Source organism: Triturus cristatus, chromosome 9 (genome assembly GCF_964204655.1).
Source record: "Triturus cristatus chromosome 9, aTriCri1.1, whole genome shotgun sequence".
NCBI lineage: Eukaryota > Metazoa > Chordata > Amphibia > Caudata > Salamandridae > Triturus > Triturus cristatus.
The window spans coordinates 42,780,045-42,796,681 of NC_140592.1; the positions used below are offsets into that span (position 1 = coordinate 42,780,045).

General features: G+C 48.5%; 1 protein-coding gene across 1 annotated transcript in view; it reads left to right on the top strand.

Annotated features, from left to right (window-relative positions):
* Positions 1-1,896: 1,896 nt before the first annotated feature.
* Positions 1,897-16,637, top strand: part of SLC25A20 (solute carrier family 25 member 20) — a 157,916-nt gene continuing 143,175 nt past the window's right edge. Inside the window, exon 1 of the mRNA XM_085624354.1 lies at positions 1,897-2,205. Within this exon, the coding sequence (XP_085480480.1) occupies positions 2,101-2,205 (105 nt within the window). The 5' untranslated portion in view covers positions 1,897-2,100. The remainder of the gene's footprint in view (positions 2,206-16,637) is intronic.

The following is a 16,637-nucleotide window of genomic DNA, read 5'->3' on the forward strand; positions in this document are numbered from 1 at the left end:
GCTTCTGCACAGGGCATTCTACTGAGCCGCAACACGGGTCACCACAATTTCAGTTATTTTGGTCAGTTTGAGCTCGAAACTATTTTTTGTTAAACTCTGTTGATTATACAGCAGATGATGGATTACGTGGCAAATGCAGAAAGTCTGTAATGATGTGTAGAATTATATCACAGAATCGGTTGAATCGCTTAATTCCAATGGCTCTGGGTATAATGCACAGAAACCTGAAAGAATCAGAGAGATCTCAAAAGACAAATCAATAAAAAGTGATTAAAAAAATACAATTAATTGAATTAATATTAAGAATCAAGGGGCTTATTTAAAGGAGGCATACACTGCTGAAGCGTCACTTTTGTTGACTCTCCGGTGACGCAGGCCTCTCAATCATATCTATGAGGTGACACAAAGCCACCCTGCATGGCTTAGCATGGCCTTATAGATATGGAGTAAGACAAGGCGGCACAAAACGCTGGTTTGGCTTACTCTGTGCAAAGGAGGCATTCCTTGGGCATTGTGGTGGGTGTTCCCATGCAACACTCATGGATTTTGATGCTGCCCCAGATTTACAAAATCACGTAACCCTAGGGCAGCACCAAAACCTTACGCCACCCCAGAGCAGGTGTAACGAGGAGACATTTTTTATTTCTCCTCGTTTTTTACTCTTTCCATCTGTGCTGCATTGTGCAGCACACATAGAATGAGAAAAACGCCTCCATGGATTGTTTTTGTCCAAGAAGGTGCCTCTTTCTACGCAAAAACAATCCTGCCAACAACACAGACACCCTTGCACCATGGTGCAAGGGTATCTGCGTTGGTGCTAGGCACCAAATTGTGCGCCAGCGGTGGTTGAGAGGACAGGAAAGCGTTGTATTTCATAAATAAGACACATTGCTGCCTTACCTTTTGACGCAGGGCAGCGCAGTAAAGTACTGCCCTGCGCCAAAAACTTGTAATTGAGGACCCAAGTTTAATCAGTTATAGTTGAGGCTGCAATATTTTTTTGCGGCGTTCTATAAAAAGTTATATTCTGTGGGGACGGGACCAGCCAGGCTCAAGTGTGGACGTTTTGACTCAAAGCTCCAGAACCTCTTCTCTTGCTCAGGTCACTGGAGGCAACTGGACAGCAGACAGAAAAGGATTTTCCCAGCGTAGGAGACATTGATGTACCTATGATTTGTGCCAGTTGTCTTGATTGGTGTCTCTCACCTGCAACACAACCATTGGCAAAGCCAATAGTTCTCGCATATGAGAGCTATTTGCTTTGGCATGGTTTTGCAGCCCTACTGTATAGCAGCACTCATACTCTGCAGTATGACTAAAACTATGTTTAAGTCTAATGCACTTTTTGTTAAAAGTGTATTAGAGCTGAATACTTCATAATCCTTTTTTACAATTTTTAGCCGTGGTGCACAGCATTCACACTGCTATATAGCATAGGTACAAATCGTTGCCTAAGTCAGCAGTACCCATGCTGGACAGCATGAATAGAAGGCAATCAAAGAGCCAATAGTCTCAAAGGCGAGACCTATTGGCTATGTCAATGTTTGTTCTGAGACTTGTTGCAACCCTAGCATCAGCTCACTCAGATCAATGCTTCAGAAACTCTAGGCATGTTTACCCAGACGCATGGCTGCCTATAAGTTCACGTGTAGTAAGGTTTGCTTTCTAGTTGTTTCTATAGACTCTGTGACCCACGCCGAGCCGCTGGAAGGTGCCATCTTGGGGACAGGCGAAGGGTCACGAATGGTTCCAGTATGAATAAAGTTGTCGTTAGGAGGGGGAGCTGGCCTGATTTTAAAATGTCCGCCACACAAGACATGGCTCCACAAGACATGGCTCCACACGCCCTACGTCCTGACAGCGCGCAGAACTGCGAGCGGATTGTGATGCGCGCGCAGTAGTGGGTGAGAGGTCGCGCGCCGCCCCTCGGAGGCTGAGGCGGCGGCGCGCGCACGGGGGCGCGGCCTCATGAGTTGACAGCGGACGGTGAAGTTCCGCTCGGCGCAGCGCGAGGACACAGAGGCGGTTAGACCGGCAGCCGAGGACAGCGCCTCGCGCACACGTAGCCAGCCCCCGCCGCCCCCCAAGCAGCGCGAGACCATGGCCAAGCAGCCGCAGCCCATCAGCCCGGTGAAGAACTTCTTCGCCGGGGGCTTCGGGGGAGTGTGCCTGGTGTTCGTGGGGCACCCGCTGGACACCATCAAGGTGAGGCTCCAGGAGGGGGCTGTGGTGGAAGCCGTGGCTTCGAGGCGCTTAGTTACAGGTGGGAGCTGCACTGACGGTACCTCCAAGGCATGCCGGGACTGGGGGTACTTATTATTTATTCATTCATTCCTGTATATCGCGGGCCAAAGGTGCCATAGCACTTTGAAGTAGATCTGTCGTTGCGTGGGTAGTTACAGAGGGTCCAAAATCACCAAATGTAGTTTCCCAAGGTCAAGAATTACAAAAGGGTTAATCATTACAGGAAACTAGTGTCCAAGAAGTGAAAAGGTACGGTGTGGGCACTGCAGAGAGTAGTGGAGTAGCTGCAATGATTGGGATTAAAGTATTAGGTGCCAGCCCCAACCGAGGTAGGGTGCTGGGATCATGCCACGCTCTGAGGTAGATGGCAGGTAGAGTACTGAGGCTGTGCCATGATGGCAGGCAGAGTACTGAGGCTGTGCCATGATGGCAGGCAGAGTACTGAGACTGTGCCATGATGGCAGGCAGAGTACTGAGACTGTGCCATGATGGCAGGCAGAGTACTGAGTCTGTGCCATGATGGCAGGCAGAGTACTGAGTCTGTGCCATGATGGCAGGCAGAGTACTGAGTCTGTGCCATGATGGCAGGCAGAGTACTGAGTCTGTGCCATGATGGCAGGTAGAGTACTGAGTCTGTGCCATGATGGCAGGTAGAGTACTGAGGCTGTGCCATGATGGCAGGCGGAGAACCGAGGCTGTGCCATGATGGCAGGCGGAGAACCGAGGGTCTGCCATGATGGCAGGCGGAGAACCGAGGGTCTGCCATGATGGCAGGCGGAGAACCGAGGGTCTGCCATGATGGCAGGCGGAGAACCGAGGGTCTGCCATGATGGCAGGCGGAGAACCGAGGGTCTGCCATGATGGCAGGCGGAGAACCGAGGGTCTGCCATGATGGCAGGCGGAGAACCGAGGGTCTGCCATGATGGCAGGCGGAGAACCGAGGGTCTGCCATGATGGCAGGTGGAGTACTGAGGCTCTGTCATGATGGCAGGTAGAGTACTGAGGCTGTGCTATGATGGCAGGTAGAATACTGAGGCTGTGCCATGATGGCAGGTAGAATACTGAGGCAGTGCCACGGTGGCAGGCAGAGTACTGAGGCTGTGCCACGGTGGCAGGCAGAGTACTGAGGCTGTGCCACAATGACAGGTAGAATACTGAGGCTGTGCCACGATGGCAGAGGCTGTGCCACGATGGCAGGCAGAGTACTGAGGCAGTGCCACGATGGCAGGCAGAGTACTGAGGCAGTGCCACAATGGCAGGCAGAGTACTGAGTCTGGGCCATGTTGCAGGTAGAGTACTGAGGCTTTGCCATGATGGCAGGTAGAGTACTGAGTCTGGGCCATGATGGCAGGTAGAGTACTGAGGGTCTGCCACACTGGGAGTAGAGTACTGAGGCCGTGCCGTGGTTGCAGGTTGAGTACTGAGTGTCTGCCATGATTACAGGTAGAGTACTGAGTGTCTGCCATGATTACAGGTAGAGTACTGAGTGTCTGCCATGATTACAGGTAGAGTACTGAGGGTCTGCCATGTTTGCAGGTAGAGTACTGAGACGCTGCCATGCCTAGTGGTAGAGTACTGAGGCTCTGCCATGCCTAGTGGTAGAGTACTGAGGCTCTGCCATGCCTAGTGGTAGAGTACCGAGGCTCTGCCATGCCTAGTGGTAGAGTACCGAGGCTCTGCCGTGCTTGGAGGTAGAGGACTGCGGCTCTGCCGTGCTTGGAGGTAGAGGACTGCGGCACTGTCATGGTTGGAGTTAAAGTTAGAGGAGGGAATGTGCATGACAAATGAGCGAAGGTACGGAGCCAGTACTTCATTTATTTATTCCGTTTTATGTAGCACAAATGCGCCCCAAGGGCATTGATGCACTTTGTCACAAAAGCACCCATTTTCAGTGGTAACAGTGCAGTGAACATGGAAAGATCATAAAAGATTAAGCCAAAAACAAAATAAGTACACATCGGGTGGGGATATTGAAGATGTAAAATATGCTTTTCCAAATGAGCAGTGCTGGAGCACAGTATTTAAAGCAGAGGTCGTCTAACTTTTTTACTCTGATTTCCCCCTCCCCCCCCCCCCCCCCCCCCCCTCCCCAAAAATGTTTTGGTAGTTGAGCCTCCCTCCAAGACTAAATGGCAAGGATTTGGGGAGTTGGAAGGAGAAGGATGATCGCAATGGGTGGGGATCATGAGGTAATTTCTGAGGTGCTTTTTTGTTTGTAGCTCGTAATCCACACTAAATGTGGGACTTATAAAAAAGCAACAGCATCAAACAAGAACAGAATTGACCATAACAATACTCTTCGTAATTGGGGTGCTGTGGACCCTAACGTACCACATCTGCTGCACTAATGATGGCTGTAGCCCTGGAAGCAGGCTAACTCTTCTTTCACTCCGTCCCCACCATGTCTGACCATCGCTTCAGTCCCAAAACGTGTGTGGTCTCTTTTCTGAAAGAAAGTGAGCTTCTACATGTTTCACCCACCCACCCTTTTTTTTTTTTTTAAGCCAAGGGTGCCATCTGCCCTAATGCTTGCAAGGAAAATGAACCCTCCCATACCCACTTTTTATTGTAAAACATTCATAATTGTCATGCAGTGGGCTCTGGGCAAAAGTGTCACTGCACCTGTTTCACCAATGACTGCTATTGCCTTGCTGTCGCCTCTGACCTTTGCTAACAACATGGGCTCCCATTTCACACCATCTGTCTCATCTCTCATTATCTCTCTCATCTCTCTATTGCCCAAATCAAGGTGTTTCCCCTCTCTTGTGCCATTGCTTCAAGGCTCAAAGAAACACTGGCACAGGACGTATGCCCAGGGATTCTAATGCAGCTGCTGCACCAATGATACCTACAGCTCTGTAAAGCAGGCTGTCTACTCTGACCACTCAACAGGGCCAATACTTCTAGGCCAGATGCCTAAAGCAGACTTTCTGCTGCTTTGTGTAAAAAATAGCAACAAAAAAGCACATTTACCCCCACACCCTGTTGCTTGTGCCCTGTGCGTAACAATTTTGTCCGGGGCCCTGATGCTAGCAAGGAAATTGCACCCCATGATCGTTTTTCATAGTAGGGCTACTATAACAGAGTTCAAGTGCCTGCTCGCAGGTGGGAGCTTCTTTAGTTATCTACTATCTGAAGCAGAGAACTAAAGAAGAAATATGCCTTGTCGTCAAGGTACCCGCTACCTGAAAGAAATTTTAATGTGTGCAATGGTTGGCGCCAGTGTGGATTTTAATTAATGGAGTCACTCTGCTTCACGGTGACAAATACTTATTCTTTTTGAAAAGTAATTTGTGTCCATTAAAGGGAGTGCACCCTTTTAATGGACACACATACAAATATTTACATTAGGTATAGTCTGAATTCTTATCACTAAAATGTATATTTTTAAAGCACTTGTTTTAATTGAAAAAGTATTTTGCAGCATGCTGTTTTATACAGTTTAATATAGTTTTAAAATAATTACATTCACAGTGCTTTTCTGTCATAGACTGAGACATCGTAGCACTATAAACAAGTCACTATTCCTCACTGCACTGATCTGAATTTCATTCTGTGACTTTCTGGTCATACACTAAGACCTCTGCATCGATCACATTAGCCAGCTGAGGCTTCAGAAGGTGAAAGAGTATATTTCCCTTTGATTGGTTTAACTTGCATTTATTTTTCATTTATGGTGTTTGCACGTTTTATGTACAATTAGAAGGTAAAAAAATAAATAAAAATAATCATGTCTTTTGAAACTGTCTCTACACTCGCAGACCCTACCCAATGCCACCGTCTTCTCACTTTTTATGGGCTTTAACTGCTGCATGTAAATGAAGACGGCCTAAAAACATCCCGTTCACGCTTCAAGGCTATCTTCAGTCACATGTAATTGCAGACCCATTTGCACCCCCTGGGAACACATCCTGGACCCCCCAGGTTGGTGCGCCCCACAGGTTGAAGACCCTTGATTTGTAAAAAACCAACGAGATCAGCCATTACTAACTTGTTCTAGACATAAGAATTGTCCAAGTAAGCAAGAGAGGAGAAATTGTGCTGGGTACGTTACCTTTGTACACAAGACAAAAAATAGATGCGAAAGGGAGGAGAAGTGAACAGGAGACTAAGATGACCTGATGAAATAGTTATTGGTGTCCGTGCAAAAGGGATCAGTCTATAGGCACTGCAGGCAAGGTATCAGCATCTGTATGTACGGTAAGTAGGAGGCAGAGCTGTATAACTTAAGAGTACTATAGCTGGGCGCCCGCCGTGACAGTAGGGAGAGTACGGAGTGCCTGCCAATGACCGAGGCAGGGTATTGAGTAACAATCTATGGCAAGAAAAAATGGCCGCTGAGCTGCAGTTCCCCACCGAAGCTCCGGGGCTTGGGATCACAATTCTGTGAAAATCCCTGCCTATGCCTAACATTCCATCGTTTTGCTCGACAGCCCTGCTTAGATGAAGCCCACCGCAACGCAGCTACTCATCTTAAGATAAACTGCAATATCAAAGGATAAACAGAAGGCAAAACACTACCTGAATCCTGCTGGCGACTCCGACACCTTTTCATTGACGATTGCTGACTCGTTGAGGGAACGGAGCCGGGGTTTTTCTGGTGCGGATGCGGTGCTTTGTTACCGCGACCTCTGGTTGAACTGCCCCCTTGCTGTTCTTCTCTCCTCAGCTCCGGATTCTGCACCTGGCCTGAGTTCACAAGACTGCGGGGGTGCGTTTGGTCCTGGGGAGTTGGCGACCTCCTCCTGCTGCAGCTGACCTGGGCTCGGCTCGGTTCCTGGTGCTCCTTTCTGGACCTTTGCGCAGGGCTCCCGGGCTATGAGACTGGGCTTCGGTCTGCATATTTGCTTAGCCTCCCCTTCTCTGATCGTAGTCCTGAACTCCCTGGATTTCGACGGGAGGCTTGGGGCTAGGCAGATTGGGTTTCCTCCCCCCTTGCTCCGGGACCCGGGTTCCAAGATGGGCTTGTGGGCTACTCCCTGGTCTTTGCCCTGCACTCCCAGAGATCACCCTGCGGGCTCGTGTCTCAGCGATCCATGGTGCCTCGAGCTCTCCCTTGGACTGGGACGTGCTCCCTCGCTCCGCCATTCCCTGCAGAAAACGTGGGTCCTCGGAGTGAGGTCCTCCCTGGGTGCCCCCACTGGCGGGGCTGCCGGTATTTGTATTGACCCCTTTCTCGCGCCTCCGACATGGACCATCTCAACAGCGCTCTACCACTGGCAGAGCTGCTGGGGCGAGCGCCTCGGTTTTGCCATGATGAGCCTTTTTCGGCGCAGACCGCCACCGGAACCCCGAGGCTGGAGCTGTGGCTCCACTCTGCTCAGCCATCTCTCTCTTCCTCCCCTTTCTTTGAGCCCTGCTCCATGCTCATCGCCGCTTCCTGACTTCCTCTTCACTGGCCCTCGGCGGATTCCATCGCTACACCGACGATGCCTTCTGACTTCGGACTTGACTGCCGCTGCTTTTCCTACTGCCATCCCACCTGTCTTGCCTCCTGTAAGACGTCTGGGACAACTTGGAGGTTTTTGAGCGGAGGTAAGAACTACTCCATTGGACTTTTGGACTACGTCACTTTTGCACCCCACCATTTTGTGACCTGCTCCGATGGTCACTCCTGTCCCGTTCTGCCAACTTGCGACCTGGTCCATACCTCCGGCCCCACTGGTCTCCACCTGAACTACTTTTGATCTTCTCTCCTCTCAACTGATCTGCGCATCGTCTAAGAATATTGCTGATACCTCTTTTCCCCCACTCTTTTTATGTCGTGTCCACCCCCCTGATTATTCGCATGTTTTAATACCATGGTTCGTATTGTGCAACACTGCATCTATCCTTTGTTTACTCTGTGTAATTGTGTATCTTACCAATACCCTTGTTAGCACGCTGACGACTCCTCTGGGTCTTTCCAGCGGTGACCGTCCCTGTTGAGACTGCCTGTACCGGCCTGACCTTAAAATGGCGGCCGACCTTTCCCCTCGGGCCACATCTTCCCTTTCCCTCCGCAATCTTTAGTTTCCAATGTTTCTGTGATCTCCTTATTCTGCCTACGCTCTTTCACCCCTTAACTCGCGTTTTACTGCTAGACCTCCCATTTTAGACCATGAGGGAATTGATTTTGATTAAGCTACGTTCAGTTTGGCTGACCACTCATATTATTTTCTTGGCTTTTCCCTACTACCTTCAATGGTTATCTGCTCTAGGGCAGTAGGCGTCTGTACCAGCATACCTACTCTCATTTCCCCCATTCTGCTGTATAGGTCCTCCCCTACCACCCAGCTGTCCCTAAACAGCCTCCATGAATGTGCCCCATGCCAAAGCACTCCCTCTCTCTTTGTTGGGGAGGGATCCAGCATTTTTGCCCTGGAGTCTCATATTCCCCTCTGAGGGAGTCCACAGTGTTAAGGGATTCACATATAGCAGAAAACAGCCTAAAACTGCCTCCTTGAATGTGCCCCTTGCCAAAGCACTCCTCCTCCCCTTGTTTGGGAGGGATCCAGCATTTATGCCCTGGAGTCTCAGATACCCCTCTGAGAGAGTCCACAGTGTTAAGGGATTCTCACATAGCGGAGGTTGGGGAATGTTCCCATTATCGCTGGGAACTCGGCACCTTACACCGTGAAAGGCGCTCTCTTTGAAACCTTTTGATGATCTTCTCTAGGTTGATACTTTAACCCTCTAATGTACTTCGGCGACCGAGCAACCTTTGGCTGATGACCGGTGGAGTTGCCCTACGCAGCTATTGAGGAGTTTGGCTCTGGTTCCCCGTATTGGCCGTCACCTACCCATCCGATCGCCAGACACTGTTTCTTTTCTCGTCACCCCGTTGTGTTTCCTACCCCCTCCTTCTCCTCTTTCCTCCCTCACTCTTTATCTTCCTCTTCTATTCCCTCCCTCTCTTCCTTGAATCTCTCTCCCCTGCCTGCTTTTCCTTCCCCATACCTGAGCCATGCCGTTGTAACTCTTGTATCTCCAGTAACTTCGTACCTGAAACTGTTGTAACTATGTAACTGTTTTGAAGCAATTTTACCTCCTCGTGTAAAGCGCTGTGATACCTCTGGGTTTAGCCAGCGCTATATAAAACTTTTCAAATTAAAAAAAACAATGCCCTGGGTAGGGTACGGAGTGCCTGCCATGACTGGGGGGGGGGGTACTGAGTGGCTGACAGACACAAGGCAGTGTATTGAGAGCTCATCTGTTCCCAGAGGCATTGGTCTTTCTTCCTGCCAGTGCCCAGAGGCGGGTATTGTGTGCTTGCCAGTCCCCGGAGACGTGGCACTGCGCATCTGCCAATGCCTGGAGGTGGGGTACAGAGCCCCTGCCAATGCCCGGAGGGGGAGTACTGAGTGCCTACCATGACTATGAGAATGAGGCTGAGTATCTGGCTTAACTGGGAAGATATATTGAGTCATTTCCTGCCATAATAGGAGGCTGGGTTTTGAATGCATTCCATGATTGGAAGTAGGGTACTCCCTGGCATTAAAGGGGAGAATGCAGTATCCTTAGCAGTGTATTATGCTACATTAACCTTTTAACACCTGCCCACCTGTTACTAGGCCTCTTAGCACCCTGGCTCAGCCTGTCTTTAGCAGTTGGGTTGTTCATGGAGTGGGTTCCTCTGTGTGGGGATGTCCACGGACAAGTCTTGGACTGATATGTAGGCGTTTCCTTGCAGATAGGTTTGTAGGGGCACTTCTGATATGCTGTCCAGCATCGTGGCATAGGTATGTATCAGGCGTGTTTTATGTGTGGTGCGGATCTTCCCTCTGTCCCCAAGCCGGAGGTGGAGTTGATCGCGAGGGGTCTCGTTGTACTATCTATTGCATTACCTTGTGTGTGGTGTGGGTCTTCTCTCTGTCCCCAAACCGGCTGTGGAGGTGGAGTTGAACGCTAGGGGTTTCGTTGTACTACCTGTTGGATTTGGTGGTTGCCTTTACTACGTTTTTGTGCGTGGTTCTGCTGGTGGACGCTGATCTTGCCCTTTGTTTCACATTGGCCTAGAGCCAGCATACTAGAGGAGCGGCCTGATCTGTTTTTAGATATGGGATTAACTCCGTTCGGTAGTTGGATCAGGGTATATAACCCTGTCTGAAGCTCTTCGCCAGGTGGTGTCTCTCCCGTGTTTCTCTAGACCTGTGATGTCTCCGTGTTTCCAGGCTCTTGCTTTCCCTTCCTTCTCTGCTGTTGCTATCTTAGTTAAAATGTCTCACTGAGGCCTATTGCACAAGAACCATCTCACGAGCTGTGGTAGTTTGTCGGATACTAGGTGTCCTAGCCGATAGTACAGCAATGACTAACCACCCTCCCCCTCCCCTGTGCTGCCAGTGATTAAACCCTACGTCACCAATTCGCAGTGCTGCCCTCCCCTTAGTCTACGGGAAAATGGTGAGCCATTTACTTTATTCTCTAGTACCTTTATGCATCAAGTCCACTTTTCTCTAATTTCATTTCGTTTTTTGCATGCGGTTATTACAAGTTTAAAATAAACTATGCAGCGTGTCAAATAAAAATCACCGCATCTATTATTGTTCTTTTTTTAACAGCCAAAAACATCTGACGTATCTCACCACGAAACATGTGGAAGGAATTATGAGGGCTGTTTGGCTTAAATGGGCAATCTTGAAACCTAAATGTCTGTTGGTACTAGAGAGGCGCCTGCTTTGAATTTCACACTCTGGACGACAGCGATTACACAGTTATGCACATTGCACTTCATTGTTACTAGAGGTGATCATTCCAAAAGATGGAGGGACTGGGTGGGTATTTAACCTCTGATTCAGTCACACAGTAGACCTCTCAGGAGAGGCCAATGATCGAATGGGTATTTCTACTTTCCCTCTTTTTGCTCCATCTCAGATTGCAGAGGAGATACATCTCTTACCGACTTGCGTCTCCCCAGTACTGGATTTTTATCCACGCCTCGGCCTGTCCCATTACTTATGCCTGCCCCATCGTGTATACGTGTGCTGCTGTGTACATGGGCGGTTTTGAGAGATGTCTACTGGTCTGTGTTCATGAGGGCTTATATTTATGAATGTATGCGTCTTTTGTCCTGTGTCCAATGGTGCCTTTGTATGTTGGACTGTGTTCATGTATGTTGTGGGTCTGTGTACGCACAGTACACTAGCCAAAGCTTTTGACTTTTCCAATGTTTATTCATGGACGGGAGGCCAGATTGCTCCACTCCAGGCCTGTTGTAATTTGGCTACCACTCCTAATGGGAGGTCGGTGTGCTGGAGGAGGGGGCAATCAGTACATCGCCATAATGACAAGTGCACATGGGGGCGAGGGTGTACTGGCGGCTGGTGTGGTCTGTGTCCGGCAGAAGGGGAGGTGATGGCCTTCTGCACGGACACATGTTCATTACGCCTGCACGAGCTCCCTTGCAGTTCCTGTTTGTTTCACGTGTTCCTGCTCGGTACCTGGACGCCTCACCCCACTCCAGCCCCCAGGCCAGTGTGCCTTCGTTCACATAGGTTTCGTAACAGCAGGTTTGCTGCAGCTCTTCGTTCCATGACCGTCTTCTGTGGCCTTTGTACAGACTGAACTCCGACCTTCTTGCCTACCTGCAGCGGATTGGGAGGGGCTGTTATCGAATGCAAGTGTATGTAGCTCCTAGCAGCATCCTTGTGAGGTGTCTAAGCTCCTCCCATATTATAAAATTACGGGCAGAGATTTGCAACATCTTCGTGAGGGAGTGGGGTTGTTTGAGTTGGCAAGGTGCTGGGTTATGACTTAAAATACTCGAAAGGGCTTCACCACCCATAGACCACGGCAATCCTATAAAAATAATTCTGCACACCCACATCCTTACACAGGGCTTTAAGTGGGATGAAAAACTGAGGGGCCTCATTGGGGCGTGGCCGCTGTAATTAACTGCTTGGTTTAAAACACTTAAGCTACAAATCTGTGCTTAGCATAGTGTGCTGCCCCACTGGTATTTTGCTGCTTATGTCCATTCATCCAGATATTTAACACAAGTAAGATTACACCTACAACAAGCCAGGACTATTGGCTTTGTCAATGGTTGTAAGTTGCATAAGGTAAATAAGCAACCACTATCCCTTCATTGTTTATAATATTGAAAATGCTACTTGCCCTTGTGGGCGAGATTGTGGCATAAAGCTAGAGCAGTCAAGGTTTGAGCCTGACGTCCTGTGATTGAAAAAATGAATATGTCGTTGTATAATGTAACTGGTTCTCATGTAAAGCGCTCCTAGTTTGCGCTATATAAAACTGAAAAGCGAGCCTCTTGAAGTTACATCAAAGGCGGTGATGGGTTATACTATTGCAGAGTCCATTTTTTTCCCCCCTCGGTAGAGCCCGATAGTGACCAGTTTTGACACCTACTTTTAATAACTGCCGGTGCTGAGCCCGGCAGAACCCAGCCCACTTAAAGCCCTGTCCTTACATAAACCATCAGGAGACCTGCAGAATGGGCATATTACTTTGAACCAGCAGCCCCTACCTCCTGCAGTGCTAGATCACATGTGGAAAGATGAGGTACAGTCCGTAAACCCCATGGGAAGTATACTATGGAAGGTGTTTGGGAGCTTTACATGGGCGGTTGTGCACACATTGTGCAAATTCCTCTCACACCCGTTTTCCCATATGCATACTTATGACATATGCAGCAATTGCCCAGGCAGAGGGATTCCCTCATCTACATGGAATCACAGGTAAGTGCCGGAACTAGCTCACAATTTTGTTTTGTTGGTTTAGCTGCAGACCACTTTATGTATTACCAAGGTTCTTGTCCGCACAACATACATTGCTCAGAGAGGATGTGGATCACTTCTTTCAGTCCCTTGTTTTAGAGGGTCCCTGAAAACCTACCAAGCAGTGGTGTCCTCTCTGACTAGTTTTAGCCAGCCTGCCACCACCAGACATGTTTCTGACTGCATGGGGTGAGAGTCTGCCCCCTCAATAGGCCAGGAACAAAGGTTGCTCTGGGCAGAAATGCTTCACACTTCCTCCAGACCATGATGGCCTTCCAGAGCTGGAAGCTTCAAAGGCGATGCCACCTTTTGAAATGCGGCCCAAGCATCTCCAGATAGCGGAGGATGCCAACCCCATTTTTCCTGCTCCACATTTGGCATGAGGACAGGTGGGAAAAGTAGTTTAATTAGGAGGTGGCTCCCTATTCAGCCAGCACCACCCCTAAGGTGGGGCAGGTGATGTGGAGCCCACTTTCCATTTCCCTCCATCTTGGTTTGTGAGGGAATTAGCCAGTTACGGTCAGGGCAGTGCCCCTTCCCTAGGAAGTGGTCACTTTGAGGGTGCAGACACCTTAAAGGTATGTAGCCCATCGGCTTTAACAAACCTAAATTTAGTATTTGGGTGGCATCCCTGGCCTCTGAACTCTGATTCGACAGACACAGAGAAGAAAAGGACAAAGAAGAGTTGCTAACCCGAAGACTAAAGCCCTGCTGCAGAAAATTGGCGCGAAACCCTGCCTGCTGCCTTAAGGAGTCAACAGTCTTGGTGTGCTGTCTCATCCTGCATCTTTGAGGCCTCCAAGAACTCCAGAGGTCCTACAGCCCTCTACAAATCGCTAAAGAACTCCCTTGGAGTAGAGATACTACTCCCCTGCAGTCCACAGGCACCGAACCCGCAAAGTCCTGCATGTCGACTTTTTGCTCCTTGACAACTCAAACGCAGGACCTGAACCAAAAGTGGTACATCCGCTCCGGAGGATCAGATCTGTCTCCCCACCAAGTTTGGATACACCAGGATCTACCGGAACCGTGCTGCACCAATACCCGGGGTACCGGACCCCTTGCAGCATACAGCAAGACGAAGAGTTTAATCCAGACTCCAACTGCCCAGGAAGCAAGCACCTGTCTAGGGATGTCGAGACCCCCTAGACCCACTTCGTGAGTGGCTCAGCTGTCCTGTAATCGCTTCTCCTAAGCTGCCTGCTCCTGACCGCAAGGACATCTTGATGTGTACCACCCGGTTAACCTATCTGCCCTGCCCCTGGCCCGTCGGCCTTGGTAGCAGCGATCCAACTGTGCTCCCGTGGTCTTGAGGCCCTTGTGACCGACTTCCCGAGTGGGACCCCACTGACTTATCTTTAAGTCCCTTTGTGCTATGTGTTTAGAAGGGGCCCCCTTCTTTGTAGTGCACCAGCTACCTGATCACCCTGCTCCCAGCCGAATCCGGGATGGTGCAGAGAATCCACTGATGGAACATTGGGCCTGGCCTTGCTACCTACCTAAATCCCAAAGGTGATACTTGAAATCAAACTGTGTGTTTTTTTTTTTTGTTTTTTTTTTTCAGATGCATTGTTCAATTTTCTCCCATTGACTTCAATGGTGCGTAATTGAGCACAAAAGTAATTAATTTTGCGAGCTTTGAAAATTGCTAACTTAAAAAGTACTTACTGTAGAACAAAGTTCTTGGTCTGAAAAATTGCATAACAATCGGTATTCATTTTATAAATTAGTCTTGGATTCATTCTTGAGTGTGTGTCTCATTGATTGCCTTTGTGAGCACAACAAATGCTTAGCGCTACCCTCAAAGCTTAAATGCTCGCCCACACTAACACAAATGGTGTTCGTATTATCTACTTTTCCCCTCTCTATACCAATCTGGGACTCACTGGACTCTCTACACAGTGTACTTCGTTTAAGTACACTATTTAGAGAGCCAGCGTCTTACACTGACCAAGGAATGCATTCCGCCTGTTACTTAATTGGCTTTGTGGTTTGCAACTCACATTTTATGGTTTTATATTTGCTGACTTTATTTATTTTTGGCTGTCCAGCTTGAGTTTGTCCCCTCCCATTGGCCAAACCATGTTTACTGTATTCATCCACAAGCTCTCTTTCAGTAAACAGGCCTTTAAATCTTGTTCTTATCTTGTCACATTTGTTGTGCATTCGAAGACTGAGGCCAAATGTCAATCAGTCTTCCGAGGGAGCTTGGCGTTTTACTTTTTATTTTCTCTGACTTTAAATTGAGATAATTTGTGATAATCCTACGGAGTGCCCATGTAAGAGGAGAGGAGGGAGTAGGATTTTTTTTTTCTCGCACACAACAAAAAAATTAACTTTCCTGACGTTTCAGAATATATCTGAACTGGTAGAAATGAAGCACTTTTTTTTGTTTTTTTGTTTTTTAGTAATTATGAATTGTGGTTGGATACAAATATTTGAATATAATCAAAACATGTCAATTTGATTTATTTATGGATTTATATAAAGCTTGAATCACCCCCAAAGGGGTATCTCAGTGCTCATGAACCCACAATAAGAAAGCTGTCACATGGGAGCAAGACTAGAACAGAACAGTTTTCAAAGCTTTTCTAAACTGCAGATGGTCCGGGCGCTGCCTCTGAAATGGGGAGCTGGTTCCAGTAGAGAGGTGCCAAATATGAAAATGCTTTTCCCCCGTCCTTAACTTCTTGACCTTGGGTATCTTGAGGAGGGATTTCGAACCAGAGCGGAGATCCCTACGGGGAATGTAATGGTTAAGCTTCTCCGCCAGGTAAATAGGTTCTTTACCCCATACTGCTTGGTGTGCAATGCAGCTAACCTTATATTTTTATTCGTTTGCGTACAGGCAGCCAGTGGAGCTGTTCGAGAAGGGGGAGTGAGGCTGTTCTATAGGGGGCATTCAGTGTTAAGCAAGCCGCCGTATTCTGCACCACCTGTAGGCGATCCAGAGAAGACTCGTTGGCTGCAATCAGCAAGGCGTTGCAATAGTCCAATCTGCTCAACACTAAAGTCTGAATAAGAGACTTCCGTGTAGAATTGGGAAGGAAGGGGAAGACTCTGCTTAGCACATGGAAGCATGAGCCAACTGTGTGGGTCACATGCTCCTTCATGGTTAGGGTCTGCTCAATACGAACCCCTAGATTTTTTTACCATTGTCTTTGGTGCTAGAACCATCCCTGGCTCTCTTGGCCACCACGCTGGGGTCCACAGCAGTGGACACTAGGTGATGACATTTCCACTATGAAACCAACAGAAGGTGCACAGTCCATTCAAAACAAAGATAGCAAACTAATAGTTATTGTAAGGGCGTATACGAGATCCTGCGAATAATTGAGACACCCCCCCCGCAGGAGATAGGAGTCCATCAGCCCACCCTTACTGGCGGAGCATCGTCATCTGGAACTCCAAGGAATCACTGTCTGAGCCCGAGATCGCAGAACACCCAGGACTCTGCCTGGTGCACAGGCTAGTGAAACCCAGAAGGAAAATATACTCCTGCCAGGGTGTATACCCAAGTAGTCGAGGGCTCCTGTGAAGTGCAGTGCTAAAGAGTGATGTGAGGTTAAAAATGAATACTTGATCAAAAAATGTGTTTAATATGGATTAATCAAGTTTCATATCTAAAAGAACCTATAGTCTGATATGAATTTTGCAGGCTAATTCTTGGTTCGTGTA